Below are 22,868 nucleotides of genomic sequence, written 5' to 3' on the forward strand. Positions count from 1 at the left end.
TGTACATACTACCACACTTGATTTACAATAACTTCTTTTTAACCCAAATAATTTTCTTTCTTTCTTTCTTTGTATGTATTTACTTGGGTGAAAAGCCTGAAAAATAACCCACTACATCTGTTTTCCTATAATGGTACTGGTGCAAATAGTGTCAATATGCTAGCATATACCTTGTCATTGATCATTAATAGCTCTTTATTTCCTTTAGCATGATGTGTTTCAGTATATGGCAACTGTTTTTTTTTCCAATCTTAGAGTTTTGGACAAAGTTTATAATTATCTTTTTATACTGTTCACAGAAATATTTGAAATATATAGACAAACATGCTAGCATAAGTTAGATCTAGATGATAAATTTGCAGATTAACTTTTGAAAAATGCATTTTCAGATAAATTCACAATGAAAACTATTTCTTTTAAAATTGTATGATTTAGGGGCTGGGGATATGGCTTAACAGTAAATTTCTTGCCTTGCAAGTACAAAGCCCTGGATTAAATCCCCAGCAAAGCTCCCCCCAAGTAAAATAAAATTATATGACTTTATATAAGTTGTTTTATTTTTTATCTTATTTTATTTTATTTTGAGGGAAAAATACCATAATTTGTTTATTCTTTTTTTTAAAAAATGGAAATATACTTTTTAAAGTTTCTAGTACTAGGAGAAGATATCATACAATGTCTTTTAAATAAATTGTAAGTCAAAAATACAGTATAAATCTTAGAACAAAAATTAAGATTAAGCAATATTCAGAAAATTAAATGTTGCAAAACAATTGAACTAAGAAAGTTTTCATGATAGCAAAGAAGTACTAAGAGTAAAACATAAGATAAATACTGGAATGGCAAGAAAATGACCAGCACTTCTAACAGTGTGAGGATAGGCTATTGCGCAAGGTTCTAGTGTGTTGTGGACATGCATAATGACCGTGACAGTTACTGGTGGCTAGGCGTCACTTGTGGAACTGATACAAGTTGTTTTAAAGTTATAGTTACTGACTTTTTATAAGAAAGTACAACAAAAACACCAACCATGATTTTCAAGGTCCACACTTGAAGCTACAGACTATTTCACTCTGAATCTTTTATTTAGTATTTGAAATTATGTGCCGCTGTGTACATTCTTTAGCCTATTGTCCATTAAAAAATGTTTTGCGCATCAAAACTACTTTGTGATTAATTTCTAGACCATTCTTGGTATAAGTTTACCATTCAATACTTTATGTTATTGCACTATCAAATAACATGAAATTTAATTACTTGTCAAGTACATAGAACAGAGAAAAGGATTGCAACAATTGGACAGTTTGGCACAACACTGCGATTTGCCTATACCAAATTATACAAGAAATATGAAGCACTTCCATTATCCTCAGATCCTCCAGTCTCTGTTACAGTAAACTAGAAACCTGGCCCAGGAATCTCAGTTCTGCAGACTTTTTGATCAAACAGTACCATGTTTGAGCTCAGAGTCTAAGGGCACTTTTGCCATATTTGCTTGGATTTTCCGAAAGGCCTCAGTTCCTAATTCCACACTGCTATTGTGTGGATCAAATAATCCCTGGTCACAAAAATACTCCGGGGAGTGACTCCCCTGGCGTCCAGGTTATGAGTGTGGTCAGTCATTCCACATGCCTTACAGATGAGCTATCTTTGCTAGGATAGGAGATTTCCTTTTCAAGTTTTGATATCTCGCACTACAAATTGACCACCATAAATAAAGGCACCATAGCAAAGAAAATACATATGGAAACCCTAGCGCAGCACTGAAGTCAAGTGCCTTTCCTCCTCTCTTTCAAAAAAAATTACTGATTAAAAATGATGAATTGTACAATATGTTGTTAGAATTGCAAATATCTCCTATAGTGACTTCTTCAGTGTGAACCACAATCAGATATTTAAACTTTTGCCACGTACACACTCGATATGCCAGTTTCATGCTTTTGTGTGGTTCACTGTTCTATGAAACAACTGAGAGAAAAAATTAAAAATCTGTAAGCTTTTTTCTAATCTCTCATATGCTTTGGATGGTGAGATGATAGGTTTTAGGCAATGCAAGTCATTTTATGAAAGTGGCTTTCAGAGGTGTGTAGGGTGCAGAGGTGGACGCGGCCCTGGTTCCATAGAAACCAGGACCCAGACACCACCCAGATTCCCTGCGCTCTCTGAGATCGTCCTTGGCGACCTGCAGACCAAAGGGACCCGCTGGGCTGGGAAGTACGGATTGCTGCGGCTCCAGCGCGAGCAGAGGCTCCTCACGGAGTCAGCCGGCCCGCCCGCCTCTTTCTTTCCATGCTTTGCTCCTAGAGTTTACAAGCATGGGTCAGACAAACAGACGCGTTGTTTCCAGCCACTCTGGAAGGTAACCAGACGGGCAGGGAAAACAACTCGCAAAAGCGTCCAGAGACTGCAGCCAGACCGCGAATCTGGAGTAACGGGAACTTCACTGAGAGGCTGTAAGAGCCGCACGACGCAGGTTGCAGTCGCGGCTGAGCAGGGCTGCAACGCCGCATCCTCGCCGCCTTCCTGCGTGCGTGGGGAAGCTGGGAGCACGAGGCGGAGAAGGCAGCCGCCTCTGCTCCCCGCCCCGCTGCAAAGCCCCGCAGCTTTGGGAGGCGGAGGAGCTAAGGCAGGGCCCCGAGCCAGGATTACTGGGAAGGGGCAGGGGGCCCAGCCACTCCACTGGACAGCTGTCCAGCCCCTGTAATTCATTGGCTTCCCCCACAGTGCCTTCCAAATACCACCCCAATCCAGTTTAGCCCCACCGCTCCACCCTCTCTGACCTAATAAGGCCATGCAGTGTTTGGGAAACCTATTTAAAAGGCGTGGGCTGGAGGGGACACTGCAGGACTCCAGGGAGAGAAAGCAGGAGCCGTCCAGCGCTGGAATAGAGCACCATGGCCAAGGAGTGGGGCTATGCCAGCCACAACGGTGAGTGTAACAGGCAGCTGTGGCCCTAGTCCAGGGCACTGCACAGAAAGGAGGTGGCTTTGGAAGTCGCTGAAAATGTGGGTGCAGAGTGGGGTAAGTCCTAACATCAGCTGTATACTTTTCAGGTCTCAATGCCCTGGTCCTTTTGTTTTAATACCATTTCTTTCGGCCTCCTAGAGAGTTACTATGATGTTTCCTTTGAAGGATCACACTGTGACTGAGAAGTCAGGCAACCTGAGGGCCAGGCTGATAGTTCTTTACTCCGGGATGCTAGGCTCTCTGAGTCTGGTGTTAGTGTCAGACACCATGTTTTTCCTGTTACTCTGCCTAAGCTATGTGCAAAGGAATACCCGTGTGCTCTGAAAGCCATGAAGTGATGCATATGTGGTCACTGAAGGAAGGGCCACTTCAAAAATAAGGCTTTGAAGCCATATTCCTGAGCAGCAGGGAAATACATGTTACATCGCCAACAAAGCTACGAAGAGGTCTGAAATGTTAAGTCTTACGCTGCCCAATCTGAATCTGAGATCTGTACTTAAGTCACTGTGTAATTTGCTGGTTGTCCATTAGGGCCTTGGGTTATAAAACCAAATAAATAAATTCCCTCAATTTTATTTTTTAGGTCCTGACCACTGGCATGAACTTTATCCAATTGCCAAGGGAGACAATCAGTCGCCCATTGAGCTGCATACGAAAGACATCAAGCACGACCCCTCTCTGCAGCCATGGTCAGCGTCTTATGACCCTGGCTCTGCCAAAACCATCCTGAACAATGGGAAGACCTGCAGAGTTGTGTTTGATGACACTTATGACAGATCAAGTAAGTGTAATATGCAGGGAGGGATGCATAGATACTTTCCATGTCTGGCTAGGCAATGTATGCTTCCAGGCACGGTAACAGAATAAGTGGGAAGAGGGAGCATTTGAGCCCTGAAAATAGAGACAACATTCTTCTTTGCTTTGGATGTAAAGAAACATAATCTGTGTATTGATGAGGAATGTCTCACCCTCTAGCTTTGGTCTCTTGGTTACCACAAAATGGTCTGATGGCCAGACCAAAAATTGGCAACACATCCCTGAATGGAGCTCGGTGGGATGGGGCTGGCAATGAACCCAAGTTCTGATGGCCAGTAGCTGAGGCTCTCTGAGCTCCTCGACCACATCCTGGAGAGCAAAGCTCCCGGTCTCAAGTAGGGCACAGGTTGCATTCTAAAAAGCAAGAAATAAAACAAAAATACACAATAGGCACTGTCTTCTCTTTGGAGCTGGAAGGAGGCCAATCCAGGGGATAGAATAGGACCATTGAATGGGTGCAGATGACTTGACTTGCTTCCCGGGGTTCATCTGACTCATTCTTTTGGTGAGTGTTTTTGAAGTATCTGCCCTTTCTTCAGCAATATTCACATGGATGAGACAGGAAAAATCAAGTTGTTTTTAAAAAACTAATCGACACTAGTAAATGAATTGGTAAAAAATTGATGAGGCTGACTAGAAATGGTTTGTTTCATGGTAAATCATGAAAGGTAAGAAAAAATCATCTTGAGGACTTGATGTTTCTTGCAATGTTCCTTCCTATTATACCATCCTGATGGCATTAAAATCATCTTTATTAATATACATAAGTGAATAGTCTTAACTCTGCTATAGTAAAGAATGAGAGCCACAACTCCTCCTTACTGGAAGATTCTATGTAAGGGATATGATGCAATGTTACATTTTCTTAACAATGGTTTTATAAAGCAATCTCTCCTTCCAGTTGTTTACATCAATCTCCATCTTAGAGGAGAAAAAGCAAAGTTAAACTGTGTTATTAAGTTAAGCCACATGAAAATGCCACTTTTGTAATGAAAATTGTTTATTTTTGGCAATGTCTTATAGTTTATTCCAACAAATCAGACTCACATGTTCATATACTATTTCAAATGATTAGACAGGAAAAATATGATAAACTACTTAATTCCTTCATGATCAAACTGATACAGGCCTAGCATTATTGTTTTAGAAACACATGATACCTTCCCTGTGCTATTTAGCATAGACAATCCGTTCCAAAATAGCTACCTTGAATTCTATATTGCCTATACTGTTAAATCTTGATTTTTAGGATTTCTGCAAAGTTTCCACTATTTATTTGATGATATTTAAGCCTCCAAGTGACTAGTTAGGCTAAATGAATTGAAATCAAGTTAAGTGACAAATGAAGATACTTCTACACCAAACTCAAATTAATGCCTTTGAGTTTTATAATCCATAGCGATTGATTTCCTGGGAAATTTTCAAATTTCCATCTCATCTGATTCATATAGGTACACTGTCAATTAGATGTGGATCAAAGCTTTTGCTTGTCATTCTAAAGGAATAAATATGGTTGAAAAGCAAAGCATAGCAATGGAATTCATGTTGGTACAGCGCTTGCTATGCAGGCGCTATGCTAGGCACTATTAAGGAGCTTAATCCCAGTGAATCTTCACAGCAGCTCTGCACGTGTGGAATTATTACCTCCTTAGAGACACAGAACCATTCAGAGAAGAGCAAATTTCCTGAGATCACACACCTATCAAGGGGTGGAGCCAGGATTGGAGCCTAAAAGCTGCCTGCCTTTTCATAGTTTGTTTTTCTCCATTGCACCCTGTCATTTGAGTGTGTGCAACCTTATTGTCCACTTTCATAAGTTCAAATTAAACTTCAGTCATAATAAAGCAAGCCAACAAAATAAAAAAGACAAAACTCATTTATTCTTAAATATCTTAAGTCTTCAGTTGTGGAGGAGTCTGGTGTGCTTGGGACTGGCTCCAGCTTCCCAGCAGACTGTCTGTGTAATCTTTGCCTATCAAAAGCACCTGTTTCAAGTAGCATAGATCTTTGTAAAGGAAGTGTGAATTCACTGACCTTGCTGATCTGCACCACAGTGCTGAGAGGTGGTCCTCTTCCTGGACCCTACCGGCTTCGCCAGTTTCATCTTCACTGGGGCTCCTCCGATGACCACGGCTCAGAGCACACGGTGGATGGGGTGAAGTATGCAGCAGAGGTAGGAGGAACTGTTGTCATTTCCTCAGTGAAAACTGAAACAATAAAAGTAACAGCCTCAGCAACAAAGCATCCTGTAAGCAATGTAGTTGTGCAAAGAATTGTAGCAGCTTTAGCATAAACTGGAGTTGTCAAACTTTCTAGGTTAGACAGTAAAGGGCAGTTTGGTGGGATGACAACATGGCTGGAGACTTCCAAGGTTATATAACAAATTGGACAGTTGCTTAATAAAAAGGGCCATGGTCCTGAGTGGAACCAGGATAGTAAGGAGCACAGTTTTGCTTACAGGTGTTTCAGTGCTACATGGGTTATCTCATCCAATACCCTCAGCTACCTGATGTAATAGGCTGCAGATGAGGCAACTGAGTCACAGAAAGTTACATGCAAAGGCACAGAGCTGATAAGTACTCAACCTGGTATTGTTTTTTGTATCAGTTGGCTCCAGCATGCTTTATCTTAATCACATTCCATATTGCCTCTTTTATAAGAATGTACTGTATTTAAAAGAGCATTTAGTGATTATGGTCAATGTTCTCATGCCATTGTTAAGAGAACACACATATAGATTGAAACCAATACACATAATTTTACATAAACAGATACTATTCACTGTCTCAGTTAATCCATGAAAGAAAAGCATAATCTATAGTTCAAATCAAAGGATCCAGTTACAAAGGGGATGAGGCAAGCCTTCCAGACCTCTTTAGAAAGTCAAGCTACTTCACTCTTTTTCAAGTCCAGGTTAGGTCAACAATACTAAAGCAGGGACTAGCGTCACACAGAAACACTGTCCTGTGTGAAATCAAGGCCAGCATGATTGCTGGTTAAATCAAACCCTAGAATACCCGAAGGACTTCACTGTGGTCATTCCATTGGTCTGCAGCCAATCCAGAGAGCTGGTGGCAAGATAAATTGAGAGGGCCTTCTTGGCGTACATCTTCTTCCACAAATGGAAAAAAAAATTCAGATATTTCTTATAGACAGAGGAAAGGCTTTGACTCTGAACATTGTACATGAAATGATTTCACTTTTGATCTTAAATATTTCTAACTGCCACAAACCATTCTCTGTAACTCAATATGGGAAACCTGACTGACTTTAATGGTGCTCATGTGCTAAATTAAGGTAGGGTTGCTGCCAGGTTCTAGAGCCTGGCTAAAAAGAGATAGATAGTTTTATATACTTTTTATTTGAATTGTTAAACATTCCACCAAAGCTCTGCAAGATAATATTTAGAGTTTTGGCATTTTGGGTGGTAGCATTAAGCACCAACCTTTAGCACATTTTTTGCACCTATTGTGAGTAATTTTATGCTCAGCTTAAGCTAGGGCTTTGCCTCTTGACCTGTATTTTACGGTTTCAGCTTCATTTGGTACACTGGAATCCAAAGTATAACACATTTGGGGAAGCTCTGAAGCAGCCTGATGGAATTGCCGTGGTTGGCATTTTTCTGAAGGTAAAGTTAAAACTGACCTCCCCCCAAAAAAACAACTGTTGCTTCTAATGTTGAGGCTCGCATGAGTCTTTGTTCGCTCTTGCCTGAGTTGTATGTACCTGTTCTCCTTCTTCTATGCACATTACTATCCATTCAATAGATCAAGGCTTTTTTGCTAACATCAGTTCAAAATATTTTGCTCTCATCTAAAAGAGCTTTATTTTGCCCTGTTCTAGAGCCCCTGGCACATCTAAATCTTCTCTTGTGATATGTGTGCAGAGAAGGAGTTGGGGACAGAGAATTCAAGGGAGTTTGTCACCGTGACGATGAGGGGAGGGTGGCATGTGCTCATTAAGCTTTCCCACTACTCCACTGCAATTGCACTAGAAACCAGAAAAGCTGGTGTTGGGAACCTCTGGGCTGACAAGCGCCTGGCTGGACATCCCCTGCGCTTAAGGAGGCCACCACCCACATGATCCCAGGCGTGGAATGTGTCTGTTGTTCAGCCAGCCCTGGTTTAAAGAAGACTTAGTGTCATTAACACATGCATTTGGTGGTAACATAATCTAGATTTTAAGCCAGAGGTGAAAATCTGGCTTCTTTCTTTTTGAATGACCTAACTCATCTTATGTTCTGAATTCAGTGGATCATTTCCAGTTGCATCAAAACCACACAGCAGAAAGGGAAGTGCGTTTGGGGGCAAGACAATGAATTTAGTTTGAGATAGATAGAATCCACTCGGGCTCTATTTAAGAAATAGAGTGACTTTGCCGAGGTCAAGGATGTTGAACTAGATCAGCATGTAATTTTGTGGTTTTGTACTTCAAAGGCCTGGAGTCCAAGTTTAGATCAGAAAATACATACTCTGAAATCTTGGGGAAAAATAAAATCATACTTTTGCTTAGTAAAAGATATTCTGGCAGACTTATGAACACTAGTTGCATGCAGTCATATGAATCAAATCAGTTTTTAAGATGATTTTAAATTACGGAGAAAGGAAAAATACTATGTTGTATTTTTATTTTTCTTGCAGATAGGACGGGAGAAAGGCGAGTTCCAGCTTCTCCTTGATGCATTGGACAAAGTTAAGACAAAGGTAAAAAAAAAAAAAAAAGTAATTTTTGTCCTTAAAACATCAAACAGAAAAAAACCTTAATTTTCTTTTCTGCATTGTCAGACACTGTATATTTTTTACCTAAATTGTTACTAAGTTTGATAGATATGCTAAACATATATAGTATTTATTTTTATAAATATAAATGACACTATATTTTTATTTTTTATGGCTTTGAAGCAGTTTCACATAGATTGGTTTATTTTATTGCCTCCTGCCAGAGAGACTTCCTCAAGGCGGTGGGTGAGAGTCGGAGAAGCTGAATCTCTGGACTCAAGCCTGGAGGAGTCCGTTCTTCCTCTCCTTTCCCCACCAACCTACGAGACACAGATACACACTCATGGAGGGTCTAAATGTCAGACAAAACTGTCATGTTAAGTCCAGGTAGACCCTTTCCAGCCATACCTTTTATCTGTTTCAAATCTTAAGAGTTTACTCTTTCAATTACTAGACACATTTTTGTTGTCTTTCAGGCTGTCCTATATAATTGCTATTAACTCTGACCTTTAGAAAAAGTAGTTATTCTAATACAACATTGATGAAAAAAATGCAAGTGATTTTCAGAATCATTATCAAGAACCGAAGTCTTAACTTATATTAAAGTACTCTTGTTACATTTTAGATACAGTATGAATCTTCCCTCATGAAAAATGGTAGAATTACAGTCCAGCTCATAGATTAGATAATAAGCGCAGCAATAATTGTGCCAGATAAAGTTATAGTATGGAGTCAGCTTCGGGCTTAACCTTTGTTTCTAGAAGGCCTGGACCGTATTAGAAAGCTCTGTTGACTCTATTGCCTTTGAAATCTGACCGCACAAGTGAAGTGGCGAGTCCCTGGGGGTGCAGGGCGGCCTTGCTCCACTGATGGCGCTGTCTTCCAGGGCAAGGAGGCGCCTTTCACACACTTCGACCCGTCCTGCCTGTTCCCCGCCTGCCGGGACTACTGGACCTACCGCGGCTCCTTCACCACGCCCCCGTGCGAGGAGTGCATCGTGTGGCTGCTGCTCAAAGAGCCCATGACCGTGAGCTCCGACCAGGTGAGCAGCAGTCCCCTGAGCACACAGGGTTACATCGCAGGCTGGCCAGGAAAGACGAAAACCTGAAGATCCACAGCTGTTAACTGGATGCCTGTCAACAGCTCCTCCTGCAGAGTGCAGAATCGGCCCTGGTTAACTGAAATCAGCCTGTTCCTTTTCTAAATTCCAGCTTTCTGAGGGTTCCAGGCTAAATGCAAACTGTTGAAAAGTGGTCATGATAGTCAACCACGACTGAGTGTAAGCGACACTTAAGCGTTTAGCTTAGTAGGGCTGAGTCTGTGTTCTTTGGACACCCCTGAAATAGTGTGTGCTGGTTAGGAGGTGAGGTGCAAATCCAGACCTGGGAAAGAGGCGGAAATGGGAAGGATTTAACATCCTTGGGAAGATTATTTTACCTTTCCAGTTTTAAAGATAAACAAGGTGAATCTTAGAAAGTAAAAGTAACTTGCCCAACACACACATGGCACCAAGGGCAAAGTCCTAACCCCACGCTGTTTTCCATAGTTTATGGTCTCCCTTTCTCTGGCTCATTTAAAGACTGTCTTAGCAACACAGTGTTTAAGAAAAAGCTTTTTGGGATAAAATAAGTAATCAGGGACATGAAAAAGACCGTATTTAAGCAAGTAAACAACACAAGTTACGTACCCTACAACGTGAATGTCTCGTAGTAAAATCATTCGCCACTCCATCTCCCTTGCCGAAGACAGAGGCTTCCCTATTTCTGACAGTCTACACTCAAGAATATAAATTGGCAGTTTTATCAAAGAATCAGATCTAATGTTCTTAATCATTAGTATAAATATTTTGAAAAACAAATGAGATTTTATTAAGGAGAAAAACTAAAAACAGTTATTGCAATGGAATATTCTTACATGAATTTCTCATCTTTGAAGGGGAAAACAATCAGTTTAAAATTTAAAATGTAGCCTAGCGTATGTCTTTCTCCTCAGGTCTATTATCTTCTCAACTCAAAGTATGTGCTTCATACCCAGCCACCCAAATTAAAATAATTGTTTCAAAATTAAGGGAGAAAAGAGTTTGACCAGAGGGCATAGTGATCCATGAAATGGGAAGACAGGGAGCTTTTATATATAATAAGTGTAAGCTACACTTAAAAGTGTAGATGAACAGGGCCAAGTTGTTGTTCCTTTGGACAGGCCTGAAATAGAGTGTACTGGATGGGCGGGAGGTAGAAAATCCAGACCTGGGAAAGAGGAGGGAATTGAAAGGATTTCACATCCTTGTGAAGAGTATTTTACTGAGGCGAATCTTAGGAAAAAGATATATATATATATATATATATATATTCTTCAAGAAATGCTAAGCATCTCGGGCTGGACACTGGAGACCAGGCTAGCCCCGCGGTTTCCTCATCCTGCTCAGAAAACCCATGATCCCAACTCTTGGTTGCACGGTGAGTTCAGCAGCTCCAGCACGTTGCTAACCACCGTCCTGTCCCCTGCAGATGGCCAAACTGCGCAGCATCTTCGCCAGCGCCGAGAACGAGCCCCCGGTGCCCCTGGTGGGGAACTGGCGCCCTCCGCAGCCTCTCAAGGGCAGGGTGGTGAGAGCCTCTTTCAAATGAGGCCTCAGGATCTTGCCCTGTTCAGGAAGGGAGGAACCTGCCCTCCCTCCGTCCGAGAGCGGCTCCTTCCCCCTCTGGTGCTCCTTACTCCACGTCTATGCGACTTTCCATACCCAACGAAGAATTCGAGAGATACAGTCGCTGAGAAACCAGTTTTCTTTGACAAGATGTAATACAAAACTGGAAGTTCACTCCTGACCTTTGTAGTAGTTACCTTTTCTATAAAAGTAGTGTTCCTAGCAAGCTTTCAGAGAAGAAGGAGGAGCAGAGACTGAAGAGTGAAGATGCAGGAAAGTGGTCATTGACCATTTCTCAGTCATCTTAAATTCACAGAACTCCAGGCTTTCTATGTGATATTATGAATTGTCCACATTACCAAACAAAAAATTGTATCTGTAGCAGTAGCGGTGATGTTTCCATAAATAGGCAAGAAATTAAAATGATTGCGGACACTGAGAATCTAAATGATAATGTGTTTTACTTCTTAACACCAGGAGGCCCACTATTTACTAAAATTAGCTCTGACTGTAGTTACCTGGTTTTGGTTACTGATGAAAGGAAAATATTGTAAGACCAAGACTTTGGAAATGTTTGATCCAGTATGTGAATTTCTTCTTCATAAAAATGGTTTTCTTTACCTGAAGCAGGGCCATTTATTTTTTATTTTCACTACTTTTATCTTTGCATGCCTATTAAAATAAAAACTGTCTCTGATGTCTTTTGAACTTGAGGCTGGAATTAATGGTTCCTAGAATACTAGGAAATGTTTGGTGGCACTGAAGTAAATGCTGTATGAATAGATTGTCAAATAAAGACATGGATGCTGAAAGTTGGGCTTTGTGTTTTTCAATGAAAAAGCATGAGCCACAAAAATGGGTCAGAACTATGAATACCAACTTTGTAGGTTTATTTTTTATAAATGAAGGGTAGGGATCAAGATTCCAGTTCTGCATCTGTATGCTGTATTCCTCGAGGCAAGTAGTGAGGCCATGGGATAAACTGCAGACAAGAGGAATGCATGCCTATGTATCTGAGAGTGCAAAATAGCCCCCAGGCGTCTCACAACTGGTCAGGATTCTGGAGTTCCGAACAGCGCAGCAGGTGTGGAACCAAGTGAGACTGCAGGTTTTATGTCAGTTTTCAAAACAGTGCTGTAGGATGGCAGTGGCCTAACAGCACAAAGGCCTAGATATTTGGACTTTAAAACATTTAATAGCTTCAGACAGAAAGTCTAATTTTTGCAGTTAGTGGCTTTGATCATCTTTCAGTGCTTCAATGGTTACTATGTTGACTACTTTAGAAACATTCATTAATGCCAGGAGTGAAAATGGGATGGGGTCAGAGAACCCCGAGACAGACACTGGAAGTCAAGTCATGTGGTGGACTCCTATGAGGCTGAAGTTATTTAATAAATTGCCACTTGGGTGTAGGAAAACCAGGTTGGTCAGTGTGAAGTGGCTGTGTTAATTAAATCCCTTGGAATTAAGAGGCGTGGAGCTTTGATCATTAGTGGTAATGCGCGAGCTGATTCTCTGAGTACACAGCAATGCTTAGTGCACTGCAAAAAGTGCGCACAGTACTCACTGTCTGCGAGGCCAGAACAAATGGCCTTATGTCTGTGATAAGTGTTTCTTACCAGGGGACGCAGGCAGGGCAGGCTGGAGCTGTTCTGAGCGAAAGTTCCTCTACTGTAAACTCCATGAAGGCAAGAACCTGAGTTGTGCACGCTGACACGCATCCTACTCCCTAACACTGTGTCTGCCACACAATAAGGACTCAGTAAGTATTTGCTGATGTCATAAACCAAGGGGAAATACAGGACCAATGACCATCTTCTCCAACCACAAGTCACTCTACCTCTCTAACACTAGTTTTTGCTCACCTTAGTGAGTTTTGATCTCCCAAGTAATGATCTTATTAGCTTTCCATGGGAGGTTTTTTTTTTTTTTCCCAGCAGAACCTATTTTTTTTTTTTGCTCCAGTCTGCCTGTGTTTATAACTATCATCCAACTTAAGACTTCCTCCCAACTTCTCCCAGCCCTCAGAATGCTGCGCCATGAGGGATGCCCACTGGAGTGCTGAAGGCATGCTTACATCCGTATTTCTCTATTTCCAGAGGAAGTTATTTTCCTGGTGAGGCATGGGCACCCAAGCAGTGACACTTCAGGCTTCACAGCCTACAAAAGGCCACAACCAGGAGCTGCTGTGGTGAATGTGTCCCAGCATTTGCTGGTGATTGCTCCTCCGGGTAAACACTTTGATCATTGCTAGTACCTTAACATCCAAAGCAGGGCGGCAACAAATTTGAATGCAATGTTTCATAATATTCTGATGATCAGATGATCGTATACCTGAAAGCCTACAAATGGGACATGATTTTATTGATTATAAGGTACAACCTCATCTTCAGGGCAGAAAATTTCCACTTTATGTGGAAATAGGGATATATTTATGAAAAGGCAAATAATGACTCAGGACCTTTGATTAAAAAAATCTTAAATGTATAATCAGTGAAATTTTATGCATATGAGCAAGAAGTAGTTTACATAAAACATGCAAAAACTAAGCTTTTAATGCCTGTAACCATTTATATAATTAAGTATAGTTGAGATTGATCAACTATAAACAAGTTTGGATACATGTGAAAAATTAGTGTCAATTATCCTAATAAGAGTTGGCACAAATAAAATTGGTCTAAAATAAATACATGAGATACAAAAATGCTAAATACCACAGGTATTAAAGTTGAGATACTACAGAGCGCACCAAAAATATATATATACACACTTCTGCAGTTTGTGGTACTAGGCCTGGTGGCCAGCAGCCGACACTTTGAACACCTCTGGTGACTGTACAGGCCAAAGGTAACTTGTATTAATCTCATGGTAGCTCAATAAATTTATTACTAAGTATTTATACTAGTTTTTTTTTTTCCTGGTGATTTTTTTTCTGAAGACTATTTTCCCTTCTAATGCTTTCTTAATTATTATGAAAGAGGAACTGTGGACATGAGCATGGTATTTGGCATAGGAAGAATAAGCGAGGAAAGGCAAGAAGAACGAGGACTGGCAAGATGACCGGGTGTCAGACTTCAAAATGCTAATGTATGCAAATTTAATTTTGCACAAACTACTCCTAAGGTAGCACAGTAGGTACTAAATCCCAAATGAAGTCACAAGCATATTTGCATGTTACTTTTCACTTCGGTCACTAGATGGCAGCAAGACATTTTAAAATTTCAAATGGGTCACTAGGTGGCAGCAAAATAGTTACAAAATGCAATTTAAAAATCATGTTGTTTATTGATGGTAATTTCAGATGAAGGCATTTTTTAAAAAAGCAAACTTTTTGAGCTGACATCCGATTTTCTCTTCTCAAATGTTTTATGATTAGCCGTTAAAATATATCTACAAAAGAAAAGATAGGAAATCCTTACACGTTTTTGAGGATTTTAATAACCAAAAATGAGGCCCGAGGGACAAAAGGATAAAAGGCCTTAAAGGAAAACTTAAATACATGAGAGGTGAAATCTTTCAGCATCCAGAAGTGCTGGGTTGGGGCCACGCAGCATTCAGTGGGCGAAGCCTCAGGCACATTCATTTTTAGGAGCATGTCTCCTCATCTGGAAACAGGAATCGTACTAGTGCCTGCTTAGAGGGTTATTTTGAGAATTAGGTGAGTTAATGCTTATAAACCATTTGGAAATGATCATTTATACTGATCATTCTGACATGTACATCTCCATAGGAATTAACTTTTGTCTTTTGTAAATTAATTTTACTTAAATCTATAAAAAAAATATAATGCCTTATTTCCATACCTAAAATTTTTTCTTTACATGCTTACATGTAACCTCATGGATTTATACCTTATCTGTTCAGATTGCTTTAAACAAGCTACTGTAATGAGCTCAGTTCTACTTGTTATTGGGGGAACAGCAGTATTTTCAAACAATGGTGACAAATCTTGTATACATGTAGCAAGAAAATTAAGATGAGGTCCTATGGAGCCTGGGTAATGCTAGAAGAGCGGATTTGGAAGATCAGAGATGTTTTTCTGATGAAGTTTCTACTCCAGTATCTCTGCATCCTACCTGAGGAAGTGTCCAATTAGCAAAACATCTAGAAAATAAACCTAGAAGAGGTGGGAGAACCATAGCAGTCATTTTGTTCAGTGCAGACTTCAAATGTAGATGGAACAGAGTCCCGTGGAGGGTTGCATGTAGTGGAAGGTCCATCTCAATATGTAAATAGGACAAGTCTCTTGCTGTTAAATTAATTTGGAGCATGCCTGGGCATGTCATACATCAGAATGCTGAACAAGAAGCACAAGTCACAGCAGGGAGAAGGGTCTGTCCCTTGGGCTGCTTCAATTCCAATAGAACCAAAGAAATAAGACAGCTGAGATGTAAAATCTATGATTAAGGGATAAAGCAGTAAGGAGCTGTGATTAAAGTGAAGGTGCCCAGTAGAGGCAGCCACCTGACAACTTGACCAGGTAGATAATCACAGGTAATCAGCAGGAGTAAGAGCGAGTCTCTCACTGCAGTCACAGGGGACCAGGTGCACGGCAGCGGCATAAAACCCAGTGATTTGAAAGCTAATTTTAGCCAGGTGAGAATTGACTCTGCAGTAAACAGGGAATCAGATTCTCCCTTGTATTTGAATCATTCCCAGATAGCGGAGCCTGAAACCTCAGGGAAACTATTTCGACCATTGTCCCTGTTCCAACTTGCCCATAAATTTCTATCATACTCACGCAACTCATTTGAAACAAGGATGGTTCCAAACACATTTGTTCCAGAGAAGGCATTCCCTAAAGGGCACTGACTCCCATGAAAGTATACGAAGGAAAGTGCTTGAAAATATGAGGCTCATACAATTCTCTGTTCCACTGTGTACTGATAAGTTTAAAGGAAGACCTAATGCCAGGAGAGGTAGCTGGATATTATCAAGATTCTGAGTGGGGGCCTGCCAAGGGCAGAGGATGTGCCAGCCACACAGAGCAGGGCCCAACTAAAAGGTGACAACTGGGTGACTGTATGAACTTGGGTTCTTGCTCTGGATACTACTTTAGGAATTAAGGCAGCAATTTAAAATTTTATAGGTAATGAAAATCGTGTGTGTGTGTGTGTGTGTGTGTGTGTGTGTATGTGTGTTGGGGGAGGGTCTAAGAACATAAAATTTGCAGTCCATAAAATTTGGTTTTCATTCCCACTTGTGCTCCTCATCTCTAAGCATATAAGGTTAATTTTAAAGTCTTTGAATATTTATTTGTATACTGAAAAGTAAAGCAGGCTACATAAAAAGTATGATGTGTGAAACATGAAAATCTTATTTAAAACTAGTGCTCTGAGAATTTTGTTCATTTCTGTGTGGTTTAAGGATGGTGTGTGTGTGTGTGTGTGTGTGTGTGTGTGTGTGTAAGAGAGATGGAGAGGTAAGAATTGTAGGAGCAGTACAGTTTCATTTTTAATGTATTTAGTACAGGGTCTACAGGGTCTACAGGGTCTCACTATGCAGATCAGACTCATAGTGCTCCGCCTGTTTCCAGCCTCCCAAACACTGGGATTACAGGTGTGCACCACCACGCCCAGTCTCAGTTGCCCTCTCAGCGTGCCCCGGGGGTGGAGCCAGCATGGATGAAACCTCATCCCTGAGTCTGCTTAAGCAGGCATTTTAATCTATTGAGCTATCTGGTGGGCTTGTTTTTATTTTTTATTAGTACATGTCTGCAGTAGATTACTCCATTCCTTGTGGGCAACTGATACATGCATATAACACATTTAATTCATCCTCATCCCCTACCCTTCTCCCCCTTCATCTCTGGATCCCCTTCTTATTTGAGAAAGTAAAGTTTCATCACAATAAAGATTTCCTGTTTGCTACATTGCTGAGGCCCTGAGACCCAAAAGAACTGAACCTTGTTGAAAGCCAGGGGTGTTTATTTTATTTATTTATTTACTTATTTATTTTTGGTACTGGGAATCAAACTCAGGACTCTATGCTTGCCAGGCAGACACTTAAGCTGCTGAGCTATCTACCTGGCCCAAAAGCATTTATTGCATTAATAAAGGAATGAATGGATGGGTAGATGAATGATGAAATGAGACTCCTAAAATATTAAATGCCAGTCTGGTCTAGGAGCTGGTGGGAGCTAGGTCTTCATTCCAGGAAGGTCAGAGGCTGGCATCTCTGAGGTTTGGGGAGAATGTAGGGATGTCCATTGCTACAATCGGTGCTTTGTGTGCAAAGTGCATGAAAGAAAGAAGAAAAGCAGCTTCACGTACATCCGAACGTTATTATTTGCAAATTTAAGTTTTAAAACCTGACGGTACAGAAGGAACATGTTTTAGGAGATATAAAACGGCTTTTCTACCCAAATATTTATCTCCTTTAGCACACATGTTTATATGAGCAAATTGGAGAAGGCGGTTTGGCAATGAGCCCGCGGCCTCAGGCTCTGCTGATGCCAACAGGACAGTTCCTGCTGGTGCCCTGTCTCCCTTTCTTAGGTCCGCTTTACTTTTCTCTTTTGTTTTGTTTTGTTTTTGCAGAACCGGGGATTGAGGCCCTTGCGCTTGCCAGGGCAGCGCTTATTCTACTGAGCCATCTCCCGGCTCCTCGCCTTACTTTTCTCAGTAGTGATTTCTCCATTTCATTCTGGTTTGTGTGAAGATGCTAATTTAGCAACTTCATGTAGATAAGAATTATTTTCTTTATTTAAATGCTTGTTTCCCAGTAAGATATTAGCCAAATATTATAGTTTTAAAAAGTCAGTAAGCAGTTCTGATATATTATACTCTACCCAGGAAGCAGATGGTAAATTCTGCTAAATATCACCACAAATAGCATGTAAGTATATAACACCTATACATATTTAGATATTTGTAGTCATGACCTAAAGTTCGCTTTTTAATACAGATGAGAATTTTTTGAGGAAAAAAAAAATCAATTTTACCTCAGAAAATGAATTACCAGACCTCAGGAGGTATGGTAAGGGTAGAAGACAGGGATTTTTTATTGTGGCTCAACTCATGACTTGATATTTGACTCTCTGGCTGCCTATTATACAGATTTCTATGTAAAATAATCACATTTCCTGAGAGAAAATCTACTGTCTTCCTTATAATTTGTTTTCTTTAACAAAGTGCCTGTTGTCAAGATTGTGAGGTGTACTAAGCCTCTTGTACTTAGGAGTCTAATGGATATGAAGCATTGATTAGGCCCCAAGAGGGGTGGAGTGCTTCAGAGGAATTATGAAATACCACAAGGCTTAAAGAAGAAAGTTTGCAAGTAGAAGAAAGTATTTTTACCTAAGCAAAAGCATGCAATATTTAATATATAACTTTTAAATTACAAGTGTTTTCTAAACAAAACAACAACAACAACAACAACAACAAAAACCAACTTCTTTTGGGAAGGATGTCATAATTTTTAAAAGTGCTTTGGCATCAAGTATGGAAGAGCTCAAAGTAGGTCAAGAAACTACATGAAGGCACTAAGAAGAAAAAGAATGGTAAAGGGCAACCTCCAAATGCTACTTATGAGAAACCCTGTTGTGGCTACTAACAGGAAGGGCTTATCAGGCGTAAGCACAGCGCACACACTGAGCGTGTAAATAGTGATATCAGCGCCATTGGGAAGGAGGCACAGATAGCAAAATACGGGTACAGGCAACCTGCAAAACACGGCTCTGGGTCACCTGGGCCTTGGGGCCAACAATAGACTTCAGACCTGTTTTGGGTGATGGGGGTCTCTGAGGTGCAGCTCTTAGAGTGATCCCTTGATGCAGAATCTTTAAAAAATTATCTACACATAGTACGAAGTTTTCTTAAATATTATTAAATATAAACAAAGTACACATCTTTAAAGGATGAAAATTAACTGTAAATAGAAATTCTCCTGGCTTCTTCCTGCCATGCAGTGGCCCAGCACGGTCTCTGCAGTGAGAGTGACGTGCCCTGTGGAGACCGCTGGGGTTGGGCTCTCTGCTCACAGGACCAAGCTGCAGAGCTCCTGCCAGCTGCCTCCTTCCTTCTTCTCTGTGCTTCTCGCCACACTAGCCCTGGTGGGCACTGTCTGCCTGCGGCAGTAGAATAGTGTGGTCGTATCACCAGTCTTAGAAAAAGCAGTGCAAAGAAGACCCTGTTGTGAACTATAAACAATGTAGCACACAGTTTAGACTACAGCTTTGACCGTGGATTAGGTCAAAAATGGCAAAAGACAAATAAAAAGATGAAAACATAGTCCATCCTATCATAGATTGTCAAGGAACACTTATATGGTTCTACTCCTTCTTCCAGTAGAAGTAATAAAAAACATTCATTTGTTGATTCATATACGTCTCTATGTTCCGGCATTTGCACACAGTCGGAATGGGGGTGGTGAGTAGAACGAAATACTGAAGGAGGCACTGAAATAATTACAGGTAATAATTTTGAAATTTGGTGTGAAATGGTAAAAACTATAATATGAAGCAAAAAGTATGACAGAAATAAAATGCTATCAGAGTCCAAAGTCAGGATCAAGTTCTTGAGCTTATATACTACTTCTACTTCCCCAAATCTGACCGGTGAGCAGTTAAAACTTTCAAGACATCTTTTCATGCACAAAATATGCTTCTTTCTGCTTTAGAATGAAGCTAAATAAATATACAATGAGAAAAGGTCAAGTTACGAGTTGTAACACTCTTTCTTCCCTGTAGCCTGTCCATTTATGCTCCAGGATTACGAAAGTGCTTGTTTCCCATGTGCACAATCTGACAGTTCCAGTCAAGGGCCAGTGACTCCTGCCCTTGCGCAGGAGGAAGGACTCAGCCACAGCACCTACAGCTCCCCTTGCATGGAAAATGTTAGCTTGTTTGTATTACTAAAAGGAAGTCAGAAATTCCCCCATACGGGTGGTGATTTATAAGCAGAAGAGAAGTTGAATCATGTGGTAAAGCTAATATTAACCTAAACAAGCTATTGTAATTTGGGTAGGAAAGCCTTCCTTTGGAACTATGTTAAAGCAAATTAAGCAGACAATAATCCCAAGGCACAGAGATAGGATCTTACTCATTTCTAGTTATTCCAATAAATTAAAGTGAATGAGAGAATATGATGGGAGGAACATTGTCCTAGTGTCTACTTACTGCAGGATACATACATGATTATTTTAAACTTTGTGTTACTTTTTATACTTTCTTATAGAAGATTTTACAACCTGGGTATACCAGTTACCATTTATAGGAGGAAATACATCCCAAGACTCGCAGTGTACACAACTATATATACATATATACATATTCATATACATACACATTTACATATACAGATTGCTTAAAATAACACATTATCTTGGCAGTTGATCTCATAACTAAGATAGCTACTATGTGGCAGGTAAGGTATAGAGCATGGATACACTGGACAAAGGGTTGATTCATAACCTGGGTAGGATGGTGTGACATTTCATCAGAACGGCACACAATTAAGAGCTTATCAATTGTTGATTTCTGGAACTTTCCATTTAATATTTTCACGCTGTGATTGACTACAGGTAACTGAAACAACAGAAAATGAAACTACAAGGTGGCAGGGACTACTGTAATAGGAACAAGTCATACTGAATAAGTCTTTGCTGGAGTGGGCTGCCTCCCCTGCACTGGACGCACAGTAGACCTTGGATGTCCATCTATTAGGTACCAGTCATGCATGGCCTCCTCTTTCCCCAAGCTAAGAAAACCAAAAACGTCTCCGCATATTGTCAGTATGTTCTGAGACAAAACTGGCCCCACCTGAGAACAGATGTTCTAAGGAGAGATGGACTCTGAGGACAGCTGTCCTGGAAAAACAATGTAAAATGTATAATCTGCATATTTTTCCTGTAGTTGTCTCACTTAATACTTCATTTCAGTTTTGTGTGAAATTAAAATTTGGTAACAACGTTTAAATTCATCACCAACTCTTTTTTCTTTTCTTTCCTTTTTTTTTTTTTTGTTTTTTTTTGAGATAGAATCTCACTTCATAGTTCAGACAGCCTTTGAAATCACTATGTAACTCAGGTTGGTTTCCAACTTGTGGTGGCAATCTTCCTGTCTCAGCTTCCTGAGTGTAGAGGTTTCAAATATACACTGCCACACCTGCTCCATCAACCACTCTTTAAAACTGCATGTATTTAGCCATGTATAAAAAGTCAAGTATTACTCGGTAGTATGTGCTAGTGACCTCAGGGAGTTTAATAAGAAACTTTAATAATGCCTACCATGTTGAAATAACTCCTAGTTTTACAGAGTAATTTTTTTTGTTAGTAGTGTGGTACTCAAGATAATACCCAGAGCCCTTTGCACTGTGTTACATCTCTTTCTATGGTTTTTAGAGACAGGGTCTTGCTAAGTTTCTGTTTTGCCCAAACGGGGTTCAAGCTTTCATCCTGCTCCTGGGCCTCCCAGAGTGCTGGCATGACACACTCTTGCCACTCTGCCTTGTGCTGTTATTCTGACACCATGATGCAAAGGCTTTTTAAACTCCTGGAAGGTGCTGAGCTGAGTCTCAGGGAGACTGATAGCAGATGTTTGGCTAAGAGCTCAAACTCTAGAGTGTGGCTGTTTGGTTCTGCATCTGGCTCTACCACTTCCTAGAGGAATAACCTGGAGTAAACTAGCCCCCTGCCATGCCTCTGTACCTTCTCTCTTTTCCTAGGCTGGAAGTAGGCCAGTGTGGAGCACTCAGAACTGTGTAGGTACATTCACAGTTTTCAGTGAGAGTTACTTTTATGATGTAAAAATTCAAAAATGTTAATTGGATATAAATTATTTTTATCCAAGTTAGGGAAGCAGAAAAGGCAACCCACTGTCTTGAAATGGAAGTATGATATGACAATTATACTACTTATTCAACAACAACAAAGAAGAACATGCTGGAACTATATCTGGCATCTTCTAGACATTCTTTCTCATCAAGTATTCTGGAGCCGGAATTTTCCCTCCAATCTACAAACAAAGCAAGTGAGGTTCAGAGAGCCTAATGTGCTCAGTGATTCAGAAAATAAATTTGCAAATCAGATTAACTCAGATTTGTCATATTCCAACACTGATTTCCTTTTCACAATTTTATGCTTCTCTACTACAATAACAATGATCCTAACAGAGTAGCTAACGAGGGACCAGATACCATGGGGATTCACATAAATTAGTTCATCACTCTCCCTGTTCTGGCTACTGTTCACTACATTTGACCTACATGTAGCTGATGCTGGGGGAGAGGAAATGAATTTTCCAAGCCTGTGCAGCAGCCAAGTGCTGGAAACTGAATCCAGACCCCAAATCCTGGGCTCTCAGCTAACGTGTGATGCTACCCCCCCATTCTACTGTAGAAGAATACTGAGAGGCCCAGAGGCCAAAGGGAGGCCAGAGTCGGGATAGCCGCCTTTATCTGTCAGGACAGGGTGTTTGGATCTCTTTCAAAGACGGTTGTGAGATGGCTAGAAGCCAGGAGGTGGTGAGCAGCGTGAGGCCCGCTGAGAAGCCCCACCAGTTTCCTCCTCTGGAAAACAAGGACTTGGGCCAGATAATCTCTAAGCTGCTTTTAATTCCTTCTGTATGCAGTTCATGTCATTCCCTTCCTTATGACTTCTCTAGTATAAAATCCTTCCCTGCTGCCATGGTCTGCCTGGCTCCATAGACTTCACTCTCTGTCTTTTCTCCCTCAATCCCAAAGCTCCAGTCAGGAGTTCCAGGCTCTAAGGATCCTCGTACTCGG

The 22,868-nt window shown here is 40.7% G+C and overlaps 1 protein-coding gene across 1 annotated transcript; it reads left to right on the plus strand.

Moving 5' to 3' along the window:
• The first annotated feature begins 2,821 nt into the window (after positions 1-2,821).
• Positions 2,822-11,957, plus strand: Ca3 (carbonic anhydrase 3). The gene is made up of 7 exons (XM_004643092.2): positions 2,822-2,928; positions 3,551-3,748; positions 5,838-5,956; positions 7,319-7,411; positions 8,424-8,486; positions 9,388-9,543; positions 11,009-11,957. Exons 1-7 carry the CDS (start codon positions 2,895-2,897, stop codon positions 11,126-11,128), a joined length of 783 nt encoding a protein of 260 aa, XP_004643149.1. The 5' UTR covers positions 2,822-2,894; the 3' UTR covers positions 11,129-11,957.
• Positions 11,958-22,868: the final 10,911 nt, after the last annotated feature.

The sequence above is a fragment of the Octodon degus genome, unplaced genomic scaffold, assembly GCF_000260255.1.
Source record: "Octodon degus isolate 3935 unplaced genomic scaffold, OctDeg1.0 scaffold00165, whole genome shotgun sequence".
Classification (NCBI taxonomy): Eukaryota; Metazoa; Chordata; class Mammalia; order Rodentia; family Octodontidae; genus Octodon; species Octodon degus.

Coding starts and splice junctions, on each gene's coding strand:
- Ca3 (XM_004643092.2), top strand. CDS start 2,895: ATGGCCAAGGAGTGGGGCTATGCCAGCCACAACG. Junction 7,412..8,423: donor TGGTTGGCATTTTTCTGAAG/GTAAAGTTAAAA, acceptor TTTTTCTTGCAG/ATAGGACGGGAGAAAGGCGA. Junction 9,544..11,008: donor TGACCGTGAGCTCCGACCAG/GTGAGCAGCAGT, acceptor TGTCCCCTGCAG/ATGGCCAAACTGCGCAGCAT.